The sequence below is a fragment of the Vidua macroura genome, chromosome 9, assembly GCF_024509145.1.
Source record: "Vidua macroura isolate BioBank_ID:100142 chromosome 9, ASM2450914v1, whole genome shotgun sequence".
Classification (NCBI taxonomy): domain Eukaryota; kingdom Metazoa; phylum Chordata; class Aves; order Passeriformes; family Viduidae; genus Vidua; species Vidua macroura.
Window position 1 is genome coordinate 13,691,173 of NC_071579.1, and position 24,491 is coordinate 13,715,663.

Genomic DNA, 24,491 nt, shown 5'->3' on the forward strand with positions numbered 1-24,491 from the left:
ATTCTTAAAAAAATGTATATGCATGCTCATATCAAGTATTATTCAATTAAAGAGAGTCCAGAGGGAAAAAATAAAAATTACTGGAGGTATAGGAAAAAAATTACCTTTGAGCAATGATTACTTTCCTAAGTTAGTCTAAAGACTAAGAGAATAAGGTGGCAGCCTGCCAGATTTTAAATACATAAAAATTTTCACAACTGCAAATGGAAGAGTAACTTCTATTGACAAAGTAGATGGAATAAGAAGTGATAGCATTAAACTGTAAAAAGAGAATTTTAGGGATTTTAGTGGTAAGGATAGCAAAGTTTTAGGATAGATGGCCTAAAGAACTTGCAAAACTTCACCCATAAAGATAATTTATACAAGTTAAAAATGTCTCTTGGCTTCTATAGTCATTATGGTTAAAGGTACAACAACATATTAGATTATTTTTCTATCATCTTTTCTGTTACATGAATTTATGCAATACTATTTTGTGATATTGAAAGTTTTATAACTTACATGTTTGTATATCATGTTGACTGATCTCTAATGGAACATACACCAGTGTTTTCCCTGTACCCAGTCATACTATAACCACACGGGAATACTCATTTTTCATGGATTTTTGCTATTTCTCCTTCCATGCCTGGCAGAATCAGGAAAGGCAGAGGCAGGTTCCAAAAACTGTAAGAAAAATAGAAGCCAGGTTCCAGGAATCACCTAAGTTTAAAAATGAGCAAAATCACAACAGACTCGGAAGGGGTTCATCTTCTCCACAACCTGAGTTTCAAACAAAGATGCACATTCTGAGAGATTAAAGAAAATAAACTGTGTTTAAGTGGATAATCCTATTGTTCTTATGATGTGTGAAGGCTTGAGACAGAAAAGTTCTGTCTGGCACAGATGGGTGCTGAAGTCCTTGGCCCACAGGAAAACCTTCAACTTCACCTCCTAAACAATTGGTTAACTTTAATCTCCCACAGGGTGGGCGTTGTGAGCAACTTTGGCTTACCTTTTTTGTTTTGTGGTTTTCTGATTTAGTGCAAGTTAACTGAGATAGCAGAGACTGAGTTAGCTCTCAACTCAATTGTTAAGTACCAGCCCTTTCAGAGAAAGGACCCCACCATTTGCAGTGCTTGTTCTGTACCTTAAACTGGGACAAATACTATTCCACAAAATATGTCTGTTCCTATGCTGTGAATCCCATTTCATGCAAAGAAATGCATGAAATACAGCTGCCATTCACTTGTTTTGCTCTATTCTGGATTCTCAAGAATGAGTAAAAAAACTGCTTATTTTCTTGCTAATGCAGGCTGTCTGAGTTTGCTCAACCACACATTCAACAGTGCCTGACAGGGTGGGGCTGAAGTTTGGTTTTTCTAACATCTCAGACTGTCATTCTGAAACTCACAGGCGTGATCAACTTTCCGGATTTCCCTTTCATGCTGGAGAGCAAAAATGCAGACGGCATGCAAGGAGCAGCAGAGGAAAAAGTAATAGCTCCAACAATCATTGATTTTTCACAACAGCTCCAACACCACTTCCATCCGAACTCATGGTAAATCTTTCACTGACATCAAGAGTTCAAAGTCGGACCCAGAGCCAGTGCCAATGCAGTCTTGTCAGGTGCAGGTCTTGTTTAAGCGGACTGAACTTTTATCAACTTTGGTGGAACTTCCACAATTTCCATTTGTTCCAAGAACAAAATCAATCTGAGTCTAGGATCTGCATTAAATGAGTATCATTCATGCACTACTCGTGCAGTCTCCCTTTTGCTTTATGATGCTTTCCATTCATAGTCCCATTGCTAATTAACTGCTATATAATAACAAAGACTAAGCAAAAGTGCCTTTTAGAGACCAATCAGCAGAGTTCTGTGACAGACCACTGAACAAGGAATAATGGAGTGACACCTGAGCTGCTTTAAAAAACCAAATCAAACCAACAAAATAAAACCCTTATGAAAAGCAAGACAAAAAAATACAAACTTTCATCTTTCTCCAAAAAAGACAAGTAAACAGTCTAATTTCAACTTCCCTTGAACTTTACATATAAAAGTTTGCTTTTGAAATTCATAGAGAAACCACAAACGGAACTGTAGTAATGCCTCTGCAATCAAAACAGCTTTGGGTACATCTGCACGCCCGGGGGCAGATAAATTAGAGTATCTAGGGCTGGAGGGATGAAAGAGAAATCAAGTCCAGACAGCAGCTAGCCATGTTAGTACTGCTGAAACTTGTAAGCCACACAAAATATGGTACATTAGTTTAGGTTGCCTTGTGGTTACTCAGCTTTACAGCATTCAGGCTCAGCTGACCAGGTCAAAGCACAGAGAAGACGTGTCTGCACTTGACGTACCTTCCATGTGAAAGGTAAATTAAATTCAAGCACAAACCTCCAGAAACGTGTAGCTACAAATGGAAAGAAGAAGGGCAGCCTGTTCTTCTGGTCTTCTTTTGCTTTTCATCTAACTTACTCTTCAAACATCACCTTTGCAAGCTAATAAATTCACCAGATACTGCAGCAGCGTTTTAGAGACTGCTGCGACCAAGGCAGACAAAAGTCCAAGCCTCTTTCCTATATCTCCAGATCAAGTTCGTTTAACTGAAATGCAAAGACACACACAGCCACTCAGAACGAGGAGTCAAAGGCAAATGACAGTGTTTACACTCTCCTCTCATATATCATCAGCGACAGCAACTGCTGTACCTCAACCACAACTAGTCAAACAGGCCAGACATTTCTTTGTAATGGACACAGCAGTAACACACAGTCTGTGTGAGAGTGACTGCACCCCTGAGTATCATCCTGACAGCATGGGAATTCTGCTCATGAACCCCTTATGTATTATGTTTGTCATCATCTCTGTTAGACCAAAATTTTATTTAATTTGCAGGACTTATTTATCCTCCACAACCTCCTCATTTTTCTAAAATTCCAAGTCTAACAGCAGAGCTAATGGCAGAGAAAAAAACAACCTCTAGAGGCAGTCAATTTACATAGTATTTCCAGGCCAGCATGCCATGAGCCAAAGGGGGTCACAATCAGAACCAAAGCCAGCTCAGCAGCCAGCCACCCTAGAAGAGAGCTGAGTAGAAACCTAAGACATGTTTGCTTCTCTCTTCATGTAAGGAGTTCATTTTTTGGCATCCTTTCCACACCTATAACCCAACAAAATGTAAGGATTACAGTGTTGCCTGAATGTGCAAGTTTTCAAGCTTTTAAAGGCAGCAAAGACTCGCAACATGTTAAAGTCATAATTATATTACTTCCAAAACCCTGGTACATGTGGACCTGCTTGATGTGCCCAAGCAATGCTCACAGGGGAGAAGCTTTTTTCAGTTTCCTGACTCCAAATAGGAGGTCTCATGCGTGCAATTATATCCGTGAAAATCCTACTTCTGATTTGTGGGAACTCTTCCACTTTCAGTTTCATTAAATTATTGCCAGATTCTGATCACAGTGAGGAAACACAATTAAGGCATTCCAGCTGATTGATGGAAGGAGGGGGAACTCATGCTGGTGAGTTCTGACTGCCATTATTTTGAAGTTAATACTGTTTCTTTCCTGACTCATTGTATTATAACAATGACATTCACTTAGAAGGGAAGGAGCAGTTTTATTACGTTGATTTCCCATAACAGAAAGAGAGTAGAGGCCACACAAAAGGCTGAGGCTGCAAGAGGCACATATCAAAATGCCTTTAAATACAGCCAAAAATCCTTTGCTATTTGTTCAACTTCACTCTGAAGGCAAATGTAGATCAGAGGCATATTAGCCTCATTTCATGTAGGGACACAGTCAAACAGGACAGAAAGCATGACCTCTAGGAATACTTACACTTTCTCCCGTGTACCTGTGTGACCGCTTGTTTGAAGTCCTTTCTATCCCTACAAATAAATGCTTTGATTAAAGGAACTAGTCCAAAGGAAACTTCTTCAAGAAGGGAGATCAAAACAATGGTTGTTTTATCAACAAACTATCTGCATAAATGCGCACCAAGATCAACAAAGGCTAGTGTGAAGGTTGCCTGATAACCTGTGTGAGAAAACTGGGTCCTCTCCCCGAGCAAGCATTAATTTGTATCATAATTCCCAAGGTGTCAGGTTGGGGTGGTACCAGCCTGTTCCATGTCTTGTGTCTTCAGTAACCTGTTCCCAGAAGGCTGCCCACAGGTGAATCAGAGATAACACCCAGATAAGTTTGAAGGACCACAGTAAAGGCAAGACTGAAATAAACACTTTGTCTGTGAACTGTGCCTCAGCTTTTGCACGTGTGCTCAATGAATTTTGCAATTAAACTCCAGCTACCACGACTTCATTTCTCTGGGCTTTAATTTCAAATAGCAGCATCTACTCTGCCTGCACTTCAGCAGGGGCATTTTCTTGTAGCTACAAATACTTACACGAGAATACAAACACACCACTACCACTGTAAATCCACACTGTTCCCATACAAACACCACAGCACCCTCATAGTGCGAGGGGACAAATCAAGCTAGATCAGAAGTCTTCCTTCCTCTTGGACAAAACGCCCGAGAGACCCTTCCCTGCCTCCCCCAGGCTCCCTGCGCTGGGCCTCAGCCCCCGCCGCCCCCGGCCCGGGGGGTTCCCCCGACTGCCCCGTGAGGGAGGGAGCAGCGCCCACGCTGAGCTACACCCGAGCTGGGGGGGCTGGGGGCCCTGCCGGGCACGGCCTCGGCCCTAACACCTCCTACAGCCGGCGGCTGAGCTGGTGCTGCTTCAGCCGAGTGAAAATAAAAATCGAGCTTTCAACAACCGGTCCTAGACTTGCAATGCACTTCGGTGGGGGGAAAGAAAAAAATAAAAATAAAAATAAAAATAAAAATATAAAAAGACGAGACTTCTGGTTGTTTTCACATTACCACAAAGCTCCCCCTTGCCGGCAGGAGAGGCTGCCCGTGTCCGGGGCAGGGGCTGCCTCGCTCCGCCTGAGGGGCGCGGGCTGGGCCCGGCCGATGATTTGGTGGCTGATTTGGTGCTCCTGTGAAATACTCTGCAGTAAATAGACTTCTTTAAATACTTCAGCACCAACGAAAATACTGCCTCTGTGAAAGCCTGGCCAGCTTTGCAGTTGGCGCTCTTGGCTTCTCACCTTTTTGGCTGGGGTTTAACACCCGCCGCCTGACCCGGCAGTGGCGGAGCCGGGCGGCGTTTCACGCTCTCTGAAGCGCTGCTGAAAGCTTTCGATGGCTGCGAGGAGCGGGGGCTGCAGCTGCAGCAGCGCGCCCGCAGCCCGGGACTGCCTTTACCTCCTGCGAGACCCTTTGAACTTCTCCCCGTCACAGCGCACGCTTTTTGTTCATGCGCTTATCACCAAGAGAAAAGCTATTTTCAGTGCTTTTTCTGTCTGTTCGGGTTGGTTTGTCCTGTCGGTTCCCCCGCCGTGGCTCGGGGCTCCCCGCGGCCGCGGCCCCAGACAGCGCCGGGAAGCGCCGGGAAGGGAAAGGCGGCGCAGGAAGCGCCGGGCCGGGCCGGCAGGAAAACCGAGGGGAGCGCAGGAACAGCACGCAGGAAGGGGCCCGGGGAGCAAGGGCGGCGGGAGCGCTGGCCTCGGAAAGGCTCGGAGAGGAAGGGAAGGTCGTGTTCACCTCGGAACGTGCCCCTCGAGCCGCAGCTGGCCTTTCTGAGGGCTGGGAGCCGCCGTTGCCGGCCCGGGCCGTGTGTTCGGAGCTGGGGCCGGACGGGTGTGACTGCGGGTGCCGCAGGAAAGAGCCCGTGCTCAAGTGCAGGAGTCGTGCTTCGTAAAATAAATAAAATAACAATAAAAACCAACCACGCTTAATTATATTCTGAAATACTAAGGTACTTTGAATCTTCAGACATCAAAATACTTTGGAAATATTCTGAAATACTTTACATGTTTTAACTGGTTCTGGTTTCTATAGACAGACTCTGCCTTTTGTCTGGAGCTTTAAAACGTTTTCTTTCTGTACCACCCAGCATACTTCCATAGCGTAGCTCCTGGGCTGAGTATTGTGTTTCCCCATTCTCGCCGATGTGGTGGGAAAAGGCTTTGCTCACTGAGCCTTTTATGTTAGTTCATCCTATTAAAGCGCCTTGCTTTGTTGTCCTCTGAACCCTCTTTAATGCCTCTGCATTTTTCAGCAAGTTTGGTGAAAAGAAAAACTTCACCCTGTATCGTTAGTCCTGACTAGAGCCACATTCACTGATGAACTATTTCAAGTTGAAAGATTCACTGTTCCTTCACTATCACCTTAGTTGTGCAGACAAGTTCTCTCCCTCACAGCGACGTTATTTATTAGAAGAATAAAATTCAAATATTTTTGCCTGGGAAATGGACAGTGTCTGAGATGAAGGTTAATCTGGAACATTTCTTCAAACAATATTTGCGATATGACATATAAAAACAGTAAGAGAGCTGATAAAATGCAAAATGTATTGAATTTCTGAGAACAGCAGGGAAAAAAAGTTGTTACACTTTTTGGAATAGAGTTGTAGGCTGCTTTGAAGTAATGTCTCTGTGCCAACATAGGGGATTGGTTCAAAAGGTGCGTGGATCATATTACGCAGATGAGAGAGAAATACACACTAGCTGCAAGCAATTTCTTATCTCGTGCCTAAACCAGCAGTAGAAGTGGGAGTTGTGATGGAAATAAAAAACATGTAAAACTGCCTGGTGTTTGGGAAATGGCTCACATGGATTCCTTGTGCAGCCGGCATCCAAGTGGTCACTAGATTAGCAGAAATCGTTAGACCATAGTTGTGTCTCGCCTGAAAGCAAGAAAGATAACAATGCAGGCTGCGGTGAGTTGTTTTTCAGCACTTCATCAGAACGTGTTTTCCAGCTAAGATCTTGATCCTTCTTCTAAACATGAGGATAGGGTTGCACATGTTGGTAGAATTTTTTTTTCCTTCCACCTTACAGTAACTGATAGAGCATCATCCAGCTTATCAAAGCACAAGGAAATACTGCAAGTAGCTGGGTAATAATTGATCTGGCAGACTCTCCCCCTTATTCAAAATGACACAGATACCAGCTCTTTGAATAGTACCACAAAATTCAAAGTATTCACTTGTAAACATCCCTGTGTGTCTATTATACATATCTCTGTGTGGGAGGGTTCATGAGACCTTGCCCAGAGTTGCTCAGGAAAGAATTACAGATCTAAGGATAGAGTTCACAAGTGAAAATTCTCAAAGTCCTCAGCTTTGTGTCTGCGTTACCACAGAGGATTCCTTCATTTCAAGTGGAAAATATCCCAGTGTAGTTCAACTCCCTCCCCCAGCAATCCAAAATTATCCCTGAAACCTGTTCTCCCATATACTCTCGATTACAATCTTGTGCCAAATACAAATTTTTACATCATGAAAATTGTTATTGCACATGCTTTGTCACCATATAAATTCTATTTCTGTTGCTTAAAGTAATTCACACCCCTCACCTTCACATTATTCAGCTCTGGCTGCTCAGTATGGGCAAGAATCTGTCTGAGACAGTATTCCAGCAATTTACACCACTATCCTGCTAAGTCAAGAAGTCTTGCCTTATGCCAAGTGTTTCTGTGTTTAAGAGCAAAACTACCTTTAGCAGACAGCTCAGGTCAGCTGTAAATGTCAGCTGTCAGCTGTGGTTCACACCAGATTTTCCCCAGGTAGGGAAACAGTTTTCATCCATGATTTCACAAAGCCCAGCAGATAATTTTAACCCAGTATTTATTTGGTGATTTCCCTCTAGACTGCGTTTTCCAAATGTCCATTTGTTTTCAAAGCTGTGCATTTGGTATTTTAATCCCACTTTTAGCTGAGCAGAGTGATTCTGAATAAACACTGCAATTGCTACAGACACATCTTAATATTTAATGCGGTTTGGGTCACACAGTTTTCTGATGGGCTGTTTTTATGTACCGTGCGCATAAAAATGGGTCTTCTCCAAGCGATCTTTCACAGAAGCTCAAAATAAATATTGCCCTTTGTATCAGGTTTCCATTATGCGGCTGCTACCCCAGGCGCAGTGGAAGGTTCACAGAGGGTTGACAGAGCTTTGTGAGCTCTGCTTTATTAGGACTTTTCCAAGCCGAAGCATTCCTGGGTGTGGCTGATGGGATTTCCTGCCTTTTTGTCTTGTGGAGGTAGCACGGAAACTCCAAGTGCAAGGAAACACTTCCCGCTCAGCTGCTGTGTGGGGTTTTTCAGCAGAGGAGGGGATCGGGCAGTAGCGAGCAGGCTTGGGGAGCTCCCATACCCTGTTGCATTGTATATGCACAAGTGGCTGCTGCTGCTGCTGCTGCTGCTGCTGCTTTGATACCATGTTTCAAATCGTGACACACAACGATTGAGTCATCCTGGTGCTGCAGGGGACGTGGTCCTTAACATTGTAATTCTTTTCAGTGGATCACCTAAGTCCACACTAATTATGTTCCAAACTTACAAAAAAACTCAAACCAAACCAAAGCAAGCAACCAACCAAAGCAAGCAACCAACCAAAGCAAGCAACAAACCCCCCCCAAACACACCCAAATGATCTTTTGGATAATACTGTCATTTATATTGGCTGCTTGGCTTCCAGATTTCTCTAAATTCTTATTTAATCAGAAAACTTGTACAAGTTACTGTGTCACATGCTCTTATAGCTCATGTCTGCAGAGTGGATTTAATTACTGTTAATTACCATGGAAAATCCTCTTCATAGAGTAATAGCTGAAGGGAGATTTCATGACCCTATGCAATTCTTGCCGACTGTGTAAAATGAAATAAGGTTCTATCAGAATCAATCAGATGACAGCTAATAAGCAAACTCTTTCCAACTGTAAATAGAAAGATTGGATTAGAAAAGTCTGTGAAAGCAAATTATAGGAACTTAATTTAGGTGGATTTTGTTTAGGGTTTCTTTCTTTGTTTCTTAAGTCTTGACACTTTTGTTCTATTGAATTAATCTCGTTTTCAAAAGAAAAAAAAAACAACTAAACATATGGGGAATTATTGAAATACAATAGATGTTTTCTGGCAAACTTCAGAACCCTGGGGAATTTCCAACATTTCAGAGCTGAGCAGGTTACATAGCTCTAGTTTGCGTACCCACATTTTTGAATGCTTTGTCAGTTTGACCCTTTTTACATTTGATAATGCCTCATCCCATACAAAATGCAATCAGTATTGAGATCTTCTGGGCCAGATTAGGAATTAAGAAATGTTCCAGTTGGGCAATCCCTGTATTTCTTAGGTGACAGGATAAAATAAAGATGGATAATGGTATTTTTACACATTTCTGTTCTCTAGTTTTAGTCCTGGCAGCCTGTGGTGTACAGCAAGCCCAAGGTTAGTTCCTGCTGAGTGGTCCATGGGGCTTTCCAGCTGCAGCTCCTCTCTTGCTCAATATGCACTCTGTTATACCTGGCTCTCACACAGGAATACCTGGGCAGGGAGTTGCCAGGGAAGTAACAGACAGATTTTATGATCATTTTCTATCCCTGTTCTATTCATTGTACTGGAAGAACAGCAAGGAAAAAGAATAAACATCAAAGGACCAGGTCGCTCTGAATAATTCAGGCTATTCTATTTCACGTTTGGTATAATGAACCTTTTCAGTTCTCAGTTCATTTTCTCTGCCTGTTTGTCACATGGCCATCACCAGGACAAAGCTGTATGCCCTTTCCATGCACACAGAAGGCAGGCCAGGGCTCAGAAGGGTGCTTTCTACACTGCAGCCTCAAAACTGTGCAGTACCTCTGCTGGTGTATGGGAATGCATGGCCATGGCTGAGGAGCTGCAGGGTTCACCCCCAGGAGCAGGACAAAGTTTCTTTTTTTTTTTCACCTGTTATTAATGCTATTATTTCATTACAGTTATTATTGCCTGTCTGAGTCTTGTCTACTTGCATGTGGAACGTCTATGGAGGAAGCAGATTTCAGTCACCATGACCAGGAGTGTAGGAAATGCTTCCCATGGCCCAGTGCCACAATCTAGGGTGTGCACATCTTTTACTGCGTGAATTACGTAGGGCTTTGAGTTCCCTCCCAGAACTGGGCTCCCATCACACAGTCACCTCCATAGGGGAAACTGTCATTTTCCACAAAGGCCCACAGTGCTTAGATGAGATAAGCAAGGGATACAAAAACACCAGCAAAGGGAAGGGAAATGACTCACCTGTGGGCTATCAGCTCCTAGTACAGAAAGGGGGTGGTAGTCACAAGGGGTCGGTGGCACCGTGCTGTGATGACACAGCTCAGCCCTTGTTATAGGATCTCAGACATGTAGGACAAACAACCTTAATGCCTGTAAGGCTTCAGGAGCAGAAGGGTCCCAGTCCCTCAGATAAAAACACCCCTACAAATTCAGATGTCCTTGTGCATTGCCTCATCCCTGTAAATTGCATTTATTTACTAATTGGTAGCACAAGGGTTTAACTTGGACTTCCATGGTTTATACATTTTTGGTGCTCTGCACAGAAGTGACTTTATCCCTGGGACAAAGCTGTGCTTTCCTTCATGACTGTCAGCACCCAGGGTAAACCATCCCTGCCCAAATGAAGGCCTGAGCCAAGAGACACTTTATCTTGTGCACAAATACAGATTTGACGCTTTTTTCAGCCCTGCTCAGGTCACTATTTAAAAGGCTAGGAAGTGAGCACACATGAAATCATTCCTTCCATACAGGCAGACAGATGGAGAGAAATTCCAGCCTGCTTCCACTCTTTTGTCTTCAGGGCATTTTTGGAATTTCCTTCAGGAAGTGAGGTTATGACCCAGAGCCTTCCTCGGTGAGTAGGCTCTCATTTCCCACAGTAAACCCTGCACAGCGATGACATACAGTACGAGAAGGTGAGGTTTATCTTCGCTCTCCAACTGCATCCGGTATGAGCTCCATGGAACTTAAAAGTAATTCAGAGAGGGAACGGCCACGAGAAAGGAAATGGAAGTCAAACCTTTGGGAGAAGTAACGCAGTATCTGTTCAACTACACTGCCATGGTCTTTGCTGGCAACCCAACGGAGCTGCAGCGCTCACGCAGCTGAGGCCATCATTCTGTGTTTCATAAACTTCCTTGACGTTTGCAATAAGCTAAGAATTGAACTTATGAATTGTATTGGTGATACAAGTGAATTACTTCACTTTTCTACTCTAGGCAGTGATGGTAAAACTAGCAACTGTCTGGTTTTCCTTCTGTTTGCACTTCATTGGCTGTCAGAGGATTGCTACTGCAGAGATTCTTCTAGTGGCATTTCAGCCATGCAGCATATGCTGACAAGAAAGTTATAGTTTAAAATTCATTTTGTATTTTACATGATCCTATGACATTACACGTTATGTCCCCACAGAATGGACTTAATCCCAGCACGTACTAAAATCAAGGAATTCTTTCACTGACTTCTGTGGAAACCATACCTGGCATGAAACCACCACAATAGTACAAAACTGCTAGCAATCTGATAATAAAATCATTTAAAAAATCAGTTTATTAATGTTTAGAAGTCAATAAAGCTATGTGCAAATTGAACAATAAAAGTCAGAAACATTTTAAATACTATTTTCAAAACCAGAAAAAAAAAAAAACCCAACAATTTAATTGCACTGGAAATTTTACTACAAAGGCAATACATTTTCTTTACAAAATACCAGTCCTAGGAGTTGCTGATGACTGTAGATAAGTCAATTGCTCTCAGCTATCCCAGATATACCACATTTGTTATAGTAATACTCTAGGTGCATGAAGACTCCTGTATCTTATTTACATAGTACACATTCAACCCCATTAGCACAGGTTAGAAAAACAGAGAAGTAAAAATGATGCTGTAAAACAAATACATTCAATTTAACGACAGGTACTTCTTCCATGATAAAATACAGACATCTTTGCTGAAATTATGAACATTAATAAAATGTGCCAAAATGTATTGCATTTTGTTATGGAAGTGCATTTATCTATAGTCATTTCACTTCAACTTTCTTTTTATTTTTTCTGAAACCCGACGTACTCTTTTCTGATTTTCCAGCTGATCCTTACTTTTGGAAAGACTGTGAACCTGACACTGAAATACCCCTTCAGTTTTTAGCTCTTCTTACTTAGGCAAAAATCCCACTGTTGCCAATAGTATTTTATACTATTTTGTAGACTTTCAAGTCATCTTGAAGAGAAATGATGTTTAGTTCTTCCTTGCATTTTTCATGATAATGCAGTTTATTTAATGCTATAGAATCAAAAGGCAGTCAAAATATGGGGCCAAATGCCATTCTGAGCGACTCCATTAAATCTGACGCAGCCAATGGAATTGTACAGGCGAAAGTAACTGCAGAATCTAGCTCATGGTCTTCAAATGTAATACAGACTGACAGCAAAAATTCACAGCTATGATCTTGCTAAGTAAAACCCCAAGAGCTTTGGACTCTGCAAATAAAACCTTATGACTTAACTAAAAGCTCTGCAAAATTATGCCAATTATGGTTGTATGTGGTCTAAGTTACATTTGTGTGATCTCCTTCCATGTTATGTACTAAACAAACACACTTCTTACCAACGATACCAGAGCCACCACTAAATTCAGTACAGAAAGATCTTTGTGTCAGTGGTTTACTGTGAAGAGAAAAAACTTCACATTCTTCTCACAGGAAAAAAAAAAAAATATTCATTCTCCCTTTCCCTCCTCCCCCTCTCTCTTTCTCTCACACACACCAGGCATCATTTCACCAAGGCATCAGTCTTTCAGAGTTACTAAGGAGATTTCAGGATATGAATGCGCCTGACAATCCTGAGCTGCCTCAGTGCAAAGACAAAACATGCTCCAGAGAAAAAGATTTTCAAGCCAGAACAGTGTGTCCCATTTCTTGAACTCCAGCCTCGCAAGTGCACCGTTTGCCTCATTAGAACTAATGCTACTTGCTCACTCAGCCCAACGCTGCTGCTGTGAGCAGGAGGCGTCCCAGCTCCCTGATTTCAGAGGAAGACTCTGAAATACACCCCCATGGTTACTCCTAAGAAGATGAGGTAACATTGCCCGAAGACATGATGGTTTCAGGATGGTCACCGTCCTCCTTCTGTGGGTGTGAGGAGTTGTCAGACTTACTCCGGCTGAACTCCATCCCCCCAATGATTGGCCGTTTGAATTTGGTCCCAGAATCTGCTGGGGGACATGTGCAGCAGCACAAAATCTTGATGAAAGCCCTCCGCATCTCTTTGTTTGTCAAGGTGTAGATGATAGGGTTCGTGGCTGAATTGAGCACGGCCAGAACTAAGAAATACTCTGCTTTGTAAAGGATTGGGCAGGCCTTCACTTTGCACCCCACATCCAGTAAAAGGAGGATGAACAGAGGAGCCCAGCAGGCAATGAAGACACTCAGGACTATGATCACTGTCTTGAGCAAGGCTAGTGACTTTTCTGAGCTCCTGGTGGCTTTGGTAATGTTTTTCCGAAATGTCAGCCTGCGGCTCCTAGTCCTCACCATGGAGTAGATCCTGCAGTAGAGGACCACAATAGATAACAAAAGGCCAGTGAAAACGGTTGTGCAAAAGAGAATATAGTGCTTGTGGTAGAGAGGCAGCACGGTGGAGCAGTTGGACAAGAGGTTCTTGCAGTTCCAGCCCATGATCGGGAGCCCCCCAAGGATTGCGGAGATGACCCAGCACGCACTGATCAGCAAGAAGGAGCGGAAGCTGTTGCTGCCATTGTGGAGTTTCATCTTCAGCATGGTGATGTATCTCTCAATGGCAATGGCCAACAAGCTGAACACAGAAGCTGACAAGGCAACAAACATGCTGCCTTCTCTTACAAACCACTGGTTGGGGGTCAGGCTGTAGGTTTTGTGTCCAGATAGCAGGAGGTTGGCAGTGTAAGCCACACCAGCCAGCAAGTCTGAAAGAGCCAAGTTCCCAATGAAATAGTACATGGGTCTGTGAAACTTCTTGGTTTTCCAGATGGTAAGCAGGACAAAAATGTTCTCTAAGATTATAAAGCAGCAAATGATGATAAAAACCACCGACGTCACTTTAATTCCAGTGTCCACACTCTCATTTAGCTTTCCCGTGTAATTATAATGCTCTTTGATGACATAGTTGACATCAGTGTTGGTAGGGTTGCTGGTGACCTTTTGCGGGGCAGTGGTGCCGGAGTTCATGGTGCCTGGCTGGGGACTGCTCCCCCAGCGGCCACCGGATGGTGACGCCAACCGCAAACCCGGTGGCTGCCCCGAAACTCCTTGGCCCCACAGCCTGCTCGGCACTGCTGCACAGTCTCACAAACTGCAGCCCTGAGAAAAAGAGGCACAAAAACCAGACTTAAAAGAAGGAAGACAAACAGTGTAGCAAATGCTAAAGGGTTCAAGATAATCTGCTGTTTTAACTGTGCATCAGAGTCATAAATGTATTCACACATGAATCAGTTTCATTCAGCTGGTAAAATACCTTTAAAAGGTGGTTAGGCACATTCAATAGGTAAAGCTAGTAAGACAAAAAAAGTTCTGTCATGCAGAACTGAACAAGTTGGAGTCAGCAAGGACTGTATTACTGGACTTCTTCCAACACAAAAGATCTCAAAGCTCCCCAACAGTAAGTTCTAGTCTTTTTTCTTCTGTGGGAAATACAACAGCAGAGATTAAAAAAGGGAAAGGGCTTGCTTGATTAGATTCAACTTTAAATGTATGAAAGTCTGCACAGAAATTACTTGACAGGAGACCCGTATTCTCCTCCATTAATAAAGTCTGAATACGCCTTGGAAGGGGATAGTTATGCAATTTACTGATGCCATCTCAAACAGTGGTAAATTCACTGATGTAAATATAAACAAGAAATCATCTCAAAGCTGTAAACAGGTAAGGGGTGCTCTTGCTAAATACAAGTAAGAATATGCTTTACAAAGCCCACAGCAGTAAAAACTTTAGAAAAAGAAGAAAAAATATGGAATTGAGCTATAGAGCAAGCCCATTCCATGGGTCTAAAACAAAGAATGTCAAAAAAAAAAACCCTTGCATTTAAATAACTAGTATTGCAAGTTTTTGAAATGGGCATAATTAAGGAATACGCATATAGGGGAAACCCCCTTTACATATAAAGGTTTTGTAGTGGACATTTGAAAAGAATGAAACCCATAGTATCAGGCAAGGAAAGAAGAACAGGCAGATTTGCTAAATTACAGCCTAAGTGGAGCAAGGCAGTGGGTTCGGTTCCCTGCACTATTCCCGGGCTCCGGTCCGCATCGCTCCCGGCCATAAAACTCCCATCGCTCCTGCCCCGCACCGCTCCTGTCCCGCACGGCTCCGGGGCTCCGACTCGCACCGCTCCGGCTCCGCTTCGGTCTCTAGCACGCGTGGCTCCCGTCCCGCACCACCTCTGCCGGACGCGGCACGCAGCCGGGCACGCCGGCGCCCAGGTAGCCTCCTTCCCACCCCTTCTGCTTTGTTTCGTGGCCCCGGGGGTCGCGCCGAGCGGGGACCGCAGCGCTGGGACTTGAGGCGTCCCCGCGGTGAGGGGAGTGCGCGGCTTCCCGAGCCTTACCTCGCTCAAGCGCGGCGCGGAGCCCAGACCGGCCCCGCACATCTTGCGTGCCCGCGGAGCAACTCCGGTGGGTGGGCTTGGGGGCTCGGTGGTTTTAATGTTTCTGTTGCTGCTGCTCTCCACCCCGTTTCCGATTCCCTGTCTCCTCCCTGCATGCCCGGCCCGGCCCGGCCCAGCCACCGCCGGCGGGACACCCCCGCCCACCGCCCCGGCCCTGCCCCGCCCCGTCCCGTGAGCAGCCGCGGGCGCTGCCGTGCCCGGCTGGTTCGGACCCCGCGGGGCTGCAGTGGGCGGCACAGGAAGGCGTGAGGCGAAGAACTCCCCCGCGGGACCCCCTCGCTCTGCCGGCCGGGGGACGCGGGGAGGGGACGCCGCGGCCGGGCTCCAGCCGTCCCTGACCTGGGAGCCGCCGCCTCCCGCCACCGGGCGCGCCCGGCATTCCGGGGAAGGAGGTGCTGGCACGGCCCGGCCGGCTCCGAGCACGGCTCCTGCGGGGTGTCGGGGGCAGCTTCCCGCCCGCCCGGCTTTCTTGCCCCTCGAGTAGACACAGAAAGGCTACGGCCAAAGGCAGCATCCTGTATGCTACCTCCGTTCTCCCTCAGAGGACACTGTAAGTCATGTTTAAGGAAACCTGGAAGAAGCTCTTCCATTTTCTCACTACAACCAAGGTGTGTTTTTGCGTGGCGGGCCCGGTGGCTGCCACCCGCACTCGTGGCCTGCAGAGTGACTCACCAGCGGCTCCCCCCGGGGAGGCAGCAGCCTGATGGGCCGAGGATGGTGCCAGGCTGCACTCTGCGGGGCAGAAGCCAGAACTGGCCCATGGGGGATAAACTCAGTTCTTGCCACTGTCAAACAGCACCAGGTGTTGGTGTTTCCACATGAGAAAACAAAACAAAAAACAAAACGAAACAAAAAACAAACAAACAAACAAACCCCCAATCCCAACCCTCCCCCCCCCGAAAAACTAAAAAAACCCAAAACTAACCTCTGCATGTTCAGAGGATGCTGTAAAACAACGTTTGAAAGTATGAAGAAAAGTTTTTAATGCATTTTTTTCAGAAACAAAATTGGCAATGGCAACTACTTAACACTGTTACCACTGTATCATATTGTATATTCTTTTTAAAATAAAAACCACCTTTGGCATATGTGAAATGCCAGCTCTGGTGTATTCTACCGTTGTACTTACTGCAGAAAGTTTCCTCTTCCTTCCTTGCCCTGCTCTTGTTAACTCCAAATTGAAATGTAAAAGAATATCACAATAGGCCAAAGTGCAATATATTAGGTCTTTCAGTTTAAAGCATTGTGCCCGTCAATTAGCTGTTATGGGGAAGCAGCTTTCCTCTGAAAGACAGTACAAGTATTCTACACTCGGGAAGAGGGTCCCTCTCTTATTTATGCTAATAGTCACGCTTCAACTGCTCCACACCTCTCCCAGAATGACTCAGATAAATTACACTGCCAAACAGACATTTACTCTTCTACCACAAAGCTAGAAACTTGAAAAGATATTTAGCCTCCTGAGAGCCTGGAGGAAAATGCAGCCGTTAAGTTACAACTGTGAGAAAATGCACATGAGATAAATCATGTTTGAGGTTGACATATGTATCCCCTGCAACTGCCCGACATACCCCAGATATTTCAAGCTTTCCCCCTTATTTATCTAATATATAGAAAATACTAAATAAAAGTGCATTCATTAGGCATTTTATTCTAGGAAATAATTCTCACATAATTTTAAGTAAGAGGAACATATTAAAGGAACATGCTTTAATTAAAGGATAGAATGATTCAGGGGTTCATTAGTCAGATGTGCAGGCTTTCATGTCCAGGCTATGGGTTACCAGCTGAGAGGATACCATCTCAGAGATGTGACATCCAACAAATTAATTGTCAGAGGCTGTGTAATTACAGAACCATAGAATGGTTTGGGGGTTGGAATGGATCTTAAAGATCACCCAGTTCCTACTCCATTGCCATGGGTGGGGGCACCATCCACTAGGTCAGGATGCTCAAAGCCCCATCCAACCTAGCCTTGAACACTTCCAGGGATGGGCACATCCACCCTTTCTTTGGGCAACCTGTTCCAGGGCCTCACCACCCTCACAGCAAAGAAATTCTTATCAATATTGAAACTAAGCCCACTGTCTTTCAGTTTGAAGCCATTCTCTTGTCCTGACTCTACATGTTCTTGTAAAAAGTCCCTTTCCAGCTTTCCTGTAGGGCCCCCTTTATATTCTTAAGCACCACAAGAAAAGTAACTGCAGAGCTTTCTCTTCACCAGACTGAACAAACCCAACTCTCTCAGCCTTTCCTCAGAAGAGGTGCTCCAGCCCTGCGATCATTATTTGCATCTTTCCTCCGGACCTGCTCTGACCATGTCTGGTCCAAGTCTTTCCTGTGCTGAGAACCCTAGAGCTGGACACAGCACTGCAGGTGGGGTCTGACCAGAGTGGAGCAGAGGGGCAGAATCCCCTCCCTTGACCTGCTGCCCACACTCCATGGTGCAGCCTAGGATACAACTACCTTTCTGGGCTGCAAACTCACATTGCAGGCTCATGTCCAGCCTCTTATCCACCAGCACCCCCAAGTCCTTCACATCTGCCTCTCTCAGCCTGTAGTGATACAAGGAGTTGCCCCAACACAGGTGCAGCACTGGACAAAATATGCAGGCAATTTCAGTTCCATTCCAAAAGGTGGGTACTTGTATCACAAAAAGCATCGTTAAACTTAGATGACCACATATATTTACAGCCTTCTTGACATTTTGGCACTGAGGAAACTGAAATACAGCTTCACTCTTCACAGACAAACGGAGGCAGATCAGCTGGATTTGCACTGAAGGCTGTCTAAACCCTCAGAGAAGATAGGTTAACATAGCTCAACTGCACAGGTTCTAACCTGCTTACAAGGCCTGAAACACAAACACAGGACTCAGGTTGGTCCAGCCAACTCTACCAAAACTGTAGTTGCTGGTAAGTGTTTAGCAAGGGGGTTTACACCAGGGTTACACTCCAGCCTCACCAGGAAAACAAGCCACCAACAGAATGAGAACTCTTTCTCAGTACCCCTCCAACTGCCTTGTCCACTGATAAGGAAGCTTGCACTTCTACTACAGAAATCCAGTGTATACATGGCTCCTCTGAGAACTTGATTCTGGAATTGCCTATGGTCAGAATAAAGAGAAAGAACAACACGATGTTATTAATGCATTTCAGAAATAACCAGAATGCAGGTCTCTGTCAAATGCCAGCAGGAAGGCTGTGCACATCAGGACACCAACCTGACACATAACAGACACATCACCTGGCTAAACTGGTTAAAAAAATGTTCTGCAACATGTCTACTAGCATAAAGAGACAGACACATTTTTCACAGGGATCCTGAGTATCCTGAGCATGTATATGCTCTAGGTAGTTTTCAGGATGAGCAGAAACTCACATTTTAGGGAATGTCACGAACAACAACAAAATAATACTGACTGTGTGTGACAACTAAAGTTCTTGTGGAACTTCCAGTGAGAGCTTAGCTTGGTAGGGATTGCAGAAACCTGGCTAGTCACAGAGCAATTTCCTTGCAGGAAAATGCTTTGATCTTGTCAGAAAAGAAGCTGTAAGCTGGGGTCCACCCAATGCCTGCATATCAAAAGACTGGTGGCCTCTGACACCACCAGACTGAACTCTCCCAGTGCAGCTGGACAACTCACAATTGCATCAGAGGAGTGTCTGAATACTATCCATCTTGAAAAGATAGTGACAATCCCTGCAAGGGAGATTAGCAAAGGATTTTTCACCAACACATCATTCTTCTGCACTTTTCAAAAGTCTTTGTCCATATAAGCAAAAACTACTTTTATTCATCTTGATGCAACTTAGGTCACAAAGGGAGCCATTCCTCTCTGAAGTGCTGGGTCATGATAGGAGATTTGTGAAACAGTACCAGAGTGCAGGTTTGGTCACCAAGAAAATATCAAGAATGGGCTGCAGAATCCCCAAAATTCTCACAACAAGAAGAAATAAAAAACTTGGATTCATTATTCTGCTGCAATCCCTGAAGAAATAGTCCATATTTTGAATCATTTGTCAAGATTTACATGCACTGTAGCATGCTCTTACGTGCCTTCAAGTTATTGATACTTTTCAAAATCTGTAAGGAAAAAATATGCCTAATTAATGTATTCAAATGGGTTCAAATGACACCTTAAAAGAAGTACATGCAGGCAGAAGAAAATGATAATATTGTGAGATAATTCAACCCATACTGGGAGACTGTACCAGGAAGTTCTAAGAGACCAGAGAAGATGTTGAAAGTATTTCTTTATCTGTAAGAAAGCTACAAAGAGTAAATTAAATTATTTTATTTATTTGTTAACGTGAGAGTAACTACAACCATTTATACTGATTCTTGAGTATACTGTATACTTAAGAGAACAATTCAGATTTATTTTTCACTTTAAAATTAATTAATGTTTCAGTTACATCACTTTACCAGTTTAGAACAATCTGGTTTTAAATTATTCTTTCCACAAGGAATAGGTTAGATGAATTAATTTTCTGTTGATATTCAGAGTGTTCAAAAATTCCGTATCTTCTTTCCTCAGATTAGAATCAAAAACCTGGTTTAAAAAAAAAAAAAAGTCGTGAGAACGTCATTGCAAAAATTAAAGCCCACATATTTTTTCAGTATTAGTATTCTATAGCTTAGATGGTCTGGTTTTAAGTTCTTGATATTGATAAAAATATTAATTAAATGGCCTTTTTTGTTTAAAAAGGCAATTATAAAAAGTTTACTGTATTCATTTTTGTGAGAATCTGCACTTTATTTTTAGCCCACTAAGCTGAATATATTATTAGGAAAAGCTCAAGTCTGAAGGGAAAGAATTGAAGTAGTTGAGAAAGTGACATGCAATAGTTTGCATGGATATCATTGTACCCAAAAGTCTAACACGCTCTAATATATAGAACAATCATTAACAGGATGATAAAACTCCTAATATACTCTTGAACTTCCTACTAGTAGCTCAATTACAGAATGTTTCTCAAAGGGCTGGCCAGGCCACTACCACACACATTCCACCTGGGCACAGCGATCGAGACCTGCTGCAGTCCGTCCCTGCCAGGCTCCTCTGAGCAGCACATCCCGCAACTCCGGCCTCACCTACAGCGCCCTACGGAGGGACACACGGTACACTGGAGTGCTCTGGCTGCAGCCACAGGATAGAGTCTCCCAGCCAGCACACTCCCCGTGGCTGGAGGGCACTCACGAGAGTGGCTGCCCCCAGATCTCTTCCAAGACCTCCTTTGGGTGGCGGTGGTTGCAGGGATAAGCAGCCCCCTGCAGCAAGCTGTGGTGTGGGTAACACAGCAACTGAGCAATACGAAGAGCCGAGGTGATAAAACAGAGAGGGGCCACTTCTATGAGTTCCAAGGCACTTTGTTATCAAGGAAGGGTCAGTGACAAGTAGCCAGCAACTGAGGCTTTGCAGCATCTTTTAAAGAGGGGAGGGTATGAGGGGTGGAAACAACCCTTGTCCAATGGGGAAGCATTAGGGGAGGAGAGCACAGCTGGGGTTGTCCAATGAAAGCAACTCAGGGGAGGGAGCAGGTTTAACAGTCCAATGGCTTACTAATGAAGGGACAACAGACAGGGAACATTCTGGAACAAAAGGGGTGTGCTCACTTGACAGGGGTAGGAGGCAGTGCAATGGGGCTTGACAAGGACTTACAAGGAGGCAAGGGAGGCACCGGGGAGACTGACATGGGGATTGACAGGCACTCGGCAGGAAAATATTGAAGTGAACAACTCAGGGCTAAACCATTAGGGGGACAAAACAGGGGACATGGACCAAACCATTATAAACTACTTAACAAAAGAACAATTATAAAAAACAAACCACCACAGTACAGCACTGGGGAACAGTGCACACACTCAACACTTCATTTCGAGTGTGTACGTATCTTACTGAAGGCTGCAAAAGTTAAAAAAACTAGGTACAGAAAAAGTCTCCCAACACAGCAACACAAAAATCTATCAGAAGGTTGGCTTATCTGTTATTTCTACCCAATGCACAATAGTGAGAGGTGAGCTTCAAAGCTTTGGGAGGGGTGTGGCAATGTGGAAAGAGTTAATTGCCTTGGATTCAATCAGCAGCAGCAAGAGCTACACCACCTTTACCCCCATTTTCAAAAGCATGGGTTAACCACAGAGGTGTGAATATTACGCAGTTGGCTTGGCCTAGTACATTGGTGAACTTACCAGCATTACAGTTTATTTTCTACACATTCTACTCAGAAAATGATGCCTTGGAAGTCATGCTGGGGGGACAGGTGTGATAGAAACACTTCTGCAGTCTGATAAAAAAAATTCCTGAATATTCACTTTAAAAACCCATTTCCATTATTTTCCTATGAAACATGCATACGTGCCTACATCTCCAGTAATATAAGAGATGAAAACCAGAAAGAAGCAAGAAAAATAGGAGAGGGAGCTACTCAGAGTCAGGCAGGAAGCTACTTGGCTGCACAGAAAATGGCCTCACCCTTTCCACTGACTTTTAGTTTATATTTTTCTTTTCCTTATTTGTTTCAAGAGTTTCCTTCCATTAGGAGTCACAGAGCTCTTGCAAAGGCAGCTGACTGCATTTAGGTAGATAGCACTGATAAATTGCATCTTATTTTAAGTAATGGTTTATCTCAACTGAAAAGGAGTGTCCCAATCAGTCACTACCATAAATGACATAATGATAGGGAAGAAAAAGTGCCTTCAGTTTTCTGGTGTATTCCCTGATCCTATTGGCAAGATGATGAGTTACAAAGATTAAATGGGTGCATTGATGTATCTTGAAAAAGGTCACTGTAGAAAGGTGAACAGATTTTCTCTCTAGGGGAAGTTTGTTTTACAGAAATAAGAACAAGAGGAAGAATTTCAACCCTGGGGAAGAATATGCATATAATTCCAAGAATTCACTAGAGGGATGAATTCTGAGTTTAAAACAGCAAAATCTTTAAAAATGAGTACCTCTAGGCTATCTGACCAAAGAAGAAATAAAAAACAGAAATAAACTTTCTGGTTTTGTATGTCCAGCACTTTTATACCCTTTCGGTCTTCTGTGTTCTATGTCTCTTACCACAAATTACTCCTCCCTGCTATTCCTAAATGTCATTAGTGTTCACTTGTCAATTTCTTATTAGTTGTCTTATTTCTTTGACCAATGTTGGGAGTACTTTAGAAAGGTTCATTTAGATGAGGAGATGTGCACTTACTCTTCAGCAGTCTTTGCTTAAGAAGAAAATTATTATTGCCAGAGTAATGCCAATGTAGTTGTAGACAGGGGCATAAAATATGAATCCACCGAGTCTGTCTTTCCTTCTGCAACTTCACCAAAAGTAAAAGAGGACTTGCTCAGTGATTCTAAATTAACAAACTGTAAAACTTGTGAATACCACAGTCAAAGGAAAAGGCTTCAGTGAACTATCCCAAGGCCACAGGAGATAACAGGGTTTCAGTCTCTTGGGCAATTATAGCTTCTAACAGAAAACAATGGCTATTAGTGAGGCACAATGTGCAAAACTGCTCATCACACCTGGGAGAAAGATAGCTTGAGTCAGCTGAGTCCCAGCACTTAAAATCTTATGTCATCTCAAATTACACCTCACTTAGTACATAGCTAAAATTAAACTCTTCTGTAGTTCTAAAGGCACTAATTGGCAGCAATGGAAATTCTAGGAATTACAAAATAATAATGAAAAAAACCCCACCACAGAAAAAAGTCCTGAACCAACAATAATTTGCCCTGAACGTAATTAGAAAAGTATCAGATTAAAACTGTAACTAGCCACAGCTACTCCTTAAGAAGAATGCTCTTTTAGTAATACTATTCCTGATTATTCCTCTCATTACTCACTGAACTCCTTAGAAAACATGACCTAGCCTGAGAAAATGGTGGCTTGCCTTCCTCGCAAAAGCAGGTGCAGACACCAAAAACAATGTAAAATCTCTTTGACAGAAGGTACACTGAAATATATTAATGAACTCACAGCCATTCTCACACTAGCCTGAGGTCTCCTATTGGCAAGAAAGATCTGGATTCATTCCAATTAAACTCAGAACAGGGAGGTGGTCAGTCAGAATCAAGTGCAAAACCCCAGAAGTGTTGCAACGAGCATGGAGCTCCAGCCATGTAGTCCTAACTGACACTGTTCTGGTAACACTGGAACTAGAATTTGCTAGCCTACATAAATATTTGGTTCCTTTGACACATCATTTATGTTTGAAGCAGTATACTGATGTGATGTCTGTTTCTTTAGAGAGAACTAGAGGTGAAACTCCAGCCTGTGTTTTGTAAATTCTTAGAAAGTCATCACTGCCAAAAGCCGTATTTAGGAAATAGGCACATGACTCACTTCTAGTCCTTGTTTCATTAATTCAAACACACTGTGAAGGAAGAAGTCCCTCAACAGCACAGTTTGAATTTTTTTCACACTGCTAAGGCATTGTTCTTTTCAAAAGCAGTATTAGCTGATAGCCACTGGTAGAAAGGTTTATTTCTGGACAATCTTTCCAACTTTCACTTAGTCATTGCCACAGTTTTATGCAAAAGCTAAGAGAAATGCCTAAAAATTACATTCATTTTATAAATGAGCCTTACTGTCTGGAACTCTTGAACCCCTCATCACAACAGCTGAGCCAGAGCTCAGGTACAGAGCTGTTTTTAGACACCTAGAGTGGCATTCCCAGGTATGGAGCCGCTCAGACTGCAGCCCATGCTTGAAACTAGAAAATAACTTTGCTCTGGAGATTGTGTATATTTCTCAGAACACCACACTGTGCAGGTATTAGTGAGCAGCATTTCATACAATATCTTGTTTTTCATAGAAATTATTCCAGAGGCAAATCTAGACAAATTTTTGTGGACAAATTTACCAGAAAAAACTAGACAATAATTCTGAGGAGTTGTTATCTAAAAGGTAAATTTGTCTGGATTTTAGCCAAGCTGTATAGAAGCTCTACACTTTGAGGAAAAACAATGCAGGCTAGAACATGTGAT

The 24,491-nt window shown here is 43.5% G+C and overlaps 2 protein-coding genes across 2 annotated transcripts in view; both read right to left on the minus strand.

The window, feature by feature from the left end:
• Window positions 1–11,399: 11,399 nt before the first annotated feature.
• S1PR1 (sphingosine-1-phosphate receptor 1) lies at window positions 11,400–15,551 on the minus strand. Its single transcript, XM_053985608.1, has 2 exons — window positions 15,446–15,551; window positions 11,400–14,202 (listed from the first exon to the last, which is right to left on the minus strand). The coding sequence occupies exon 2, from the start codon at window positions 14,068–14,070 to the stop codon at window positions 12,931–12,933; it is 1,140 nt and encodes a 379-aa protein (XP_053841583.1). The 5' UTR covers window positions 14,071–14,202; window positions 15,446–15,551; the 3' UTR covers window positions 11,400–12,930.
• A 4,235-nt stretch (window positions 15,552–19,786) lies between these two features.
• Window positions 19,787–24,491, minus strand: part of LOC128811411 (uncharacterized oxidoreductase YtbE-like) — a 32,957-nt gene continuing 28,252 nt past the window's right edge. Inside the window, exon 7 of the mRNA XM_053985033.1 lies at window positions 19,787–20,060. The gene's annotated coding sequence lies outside the window, so the exon portion shown is untranslated. The remainder of the gene's footprint in view (window positions 20,061–24,491) is intronic.

Coding starts and splice junctions, on each gene's coding strand:
- S1PR1 (XM_053985608.1), bottom strand. CDS start 14,070: ATGAACTCCGGCACCACTGCCCCGCAAAAGGTCACCAGCAACCCTACC.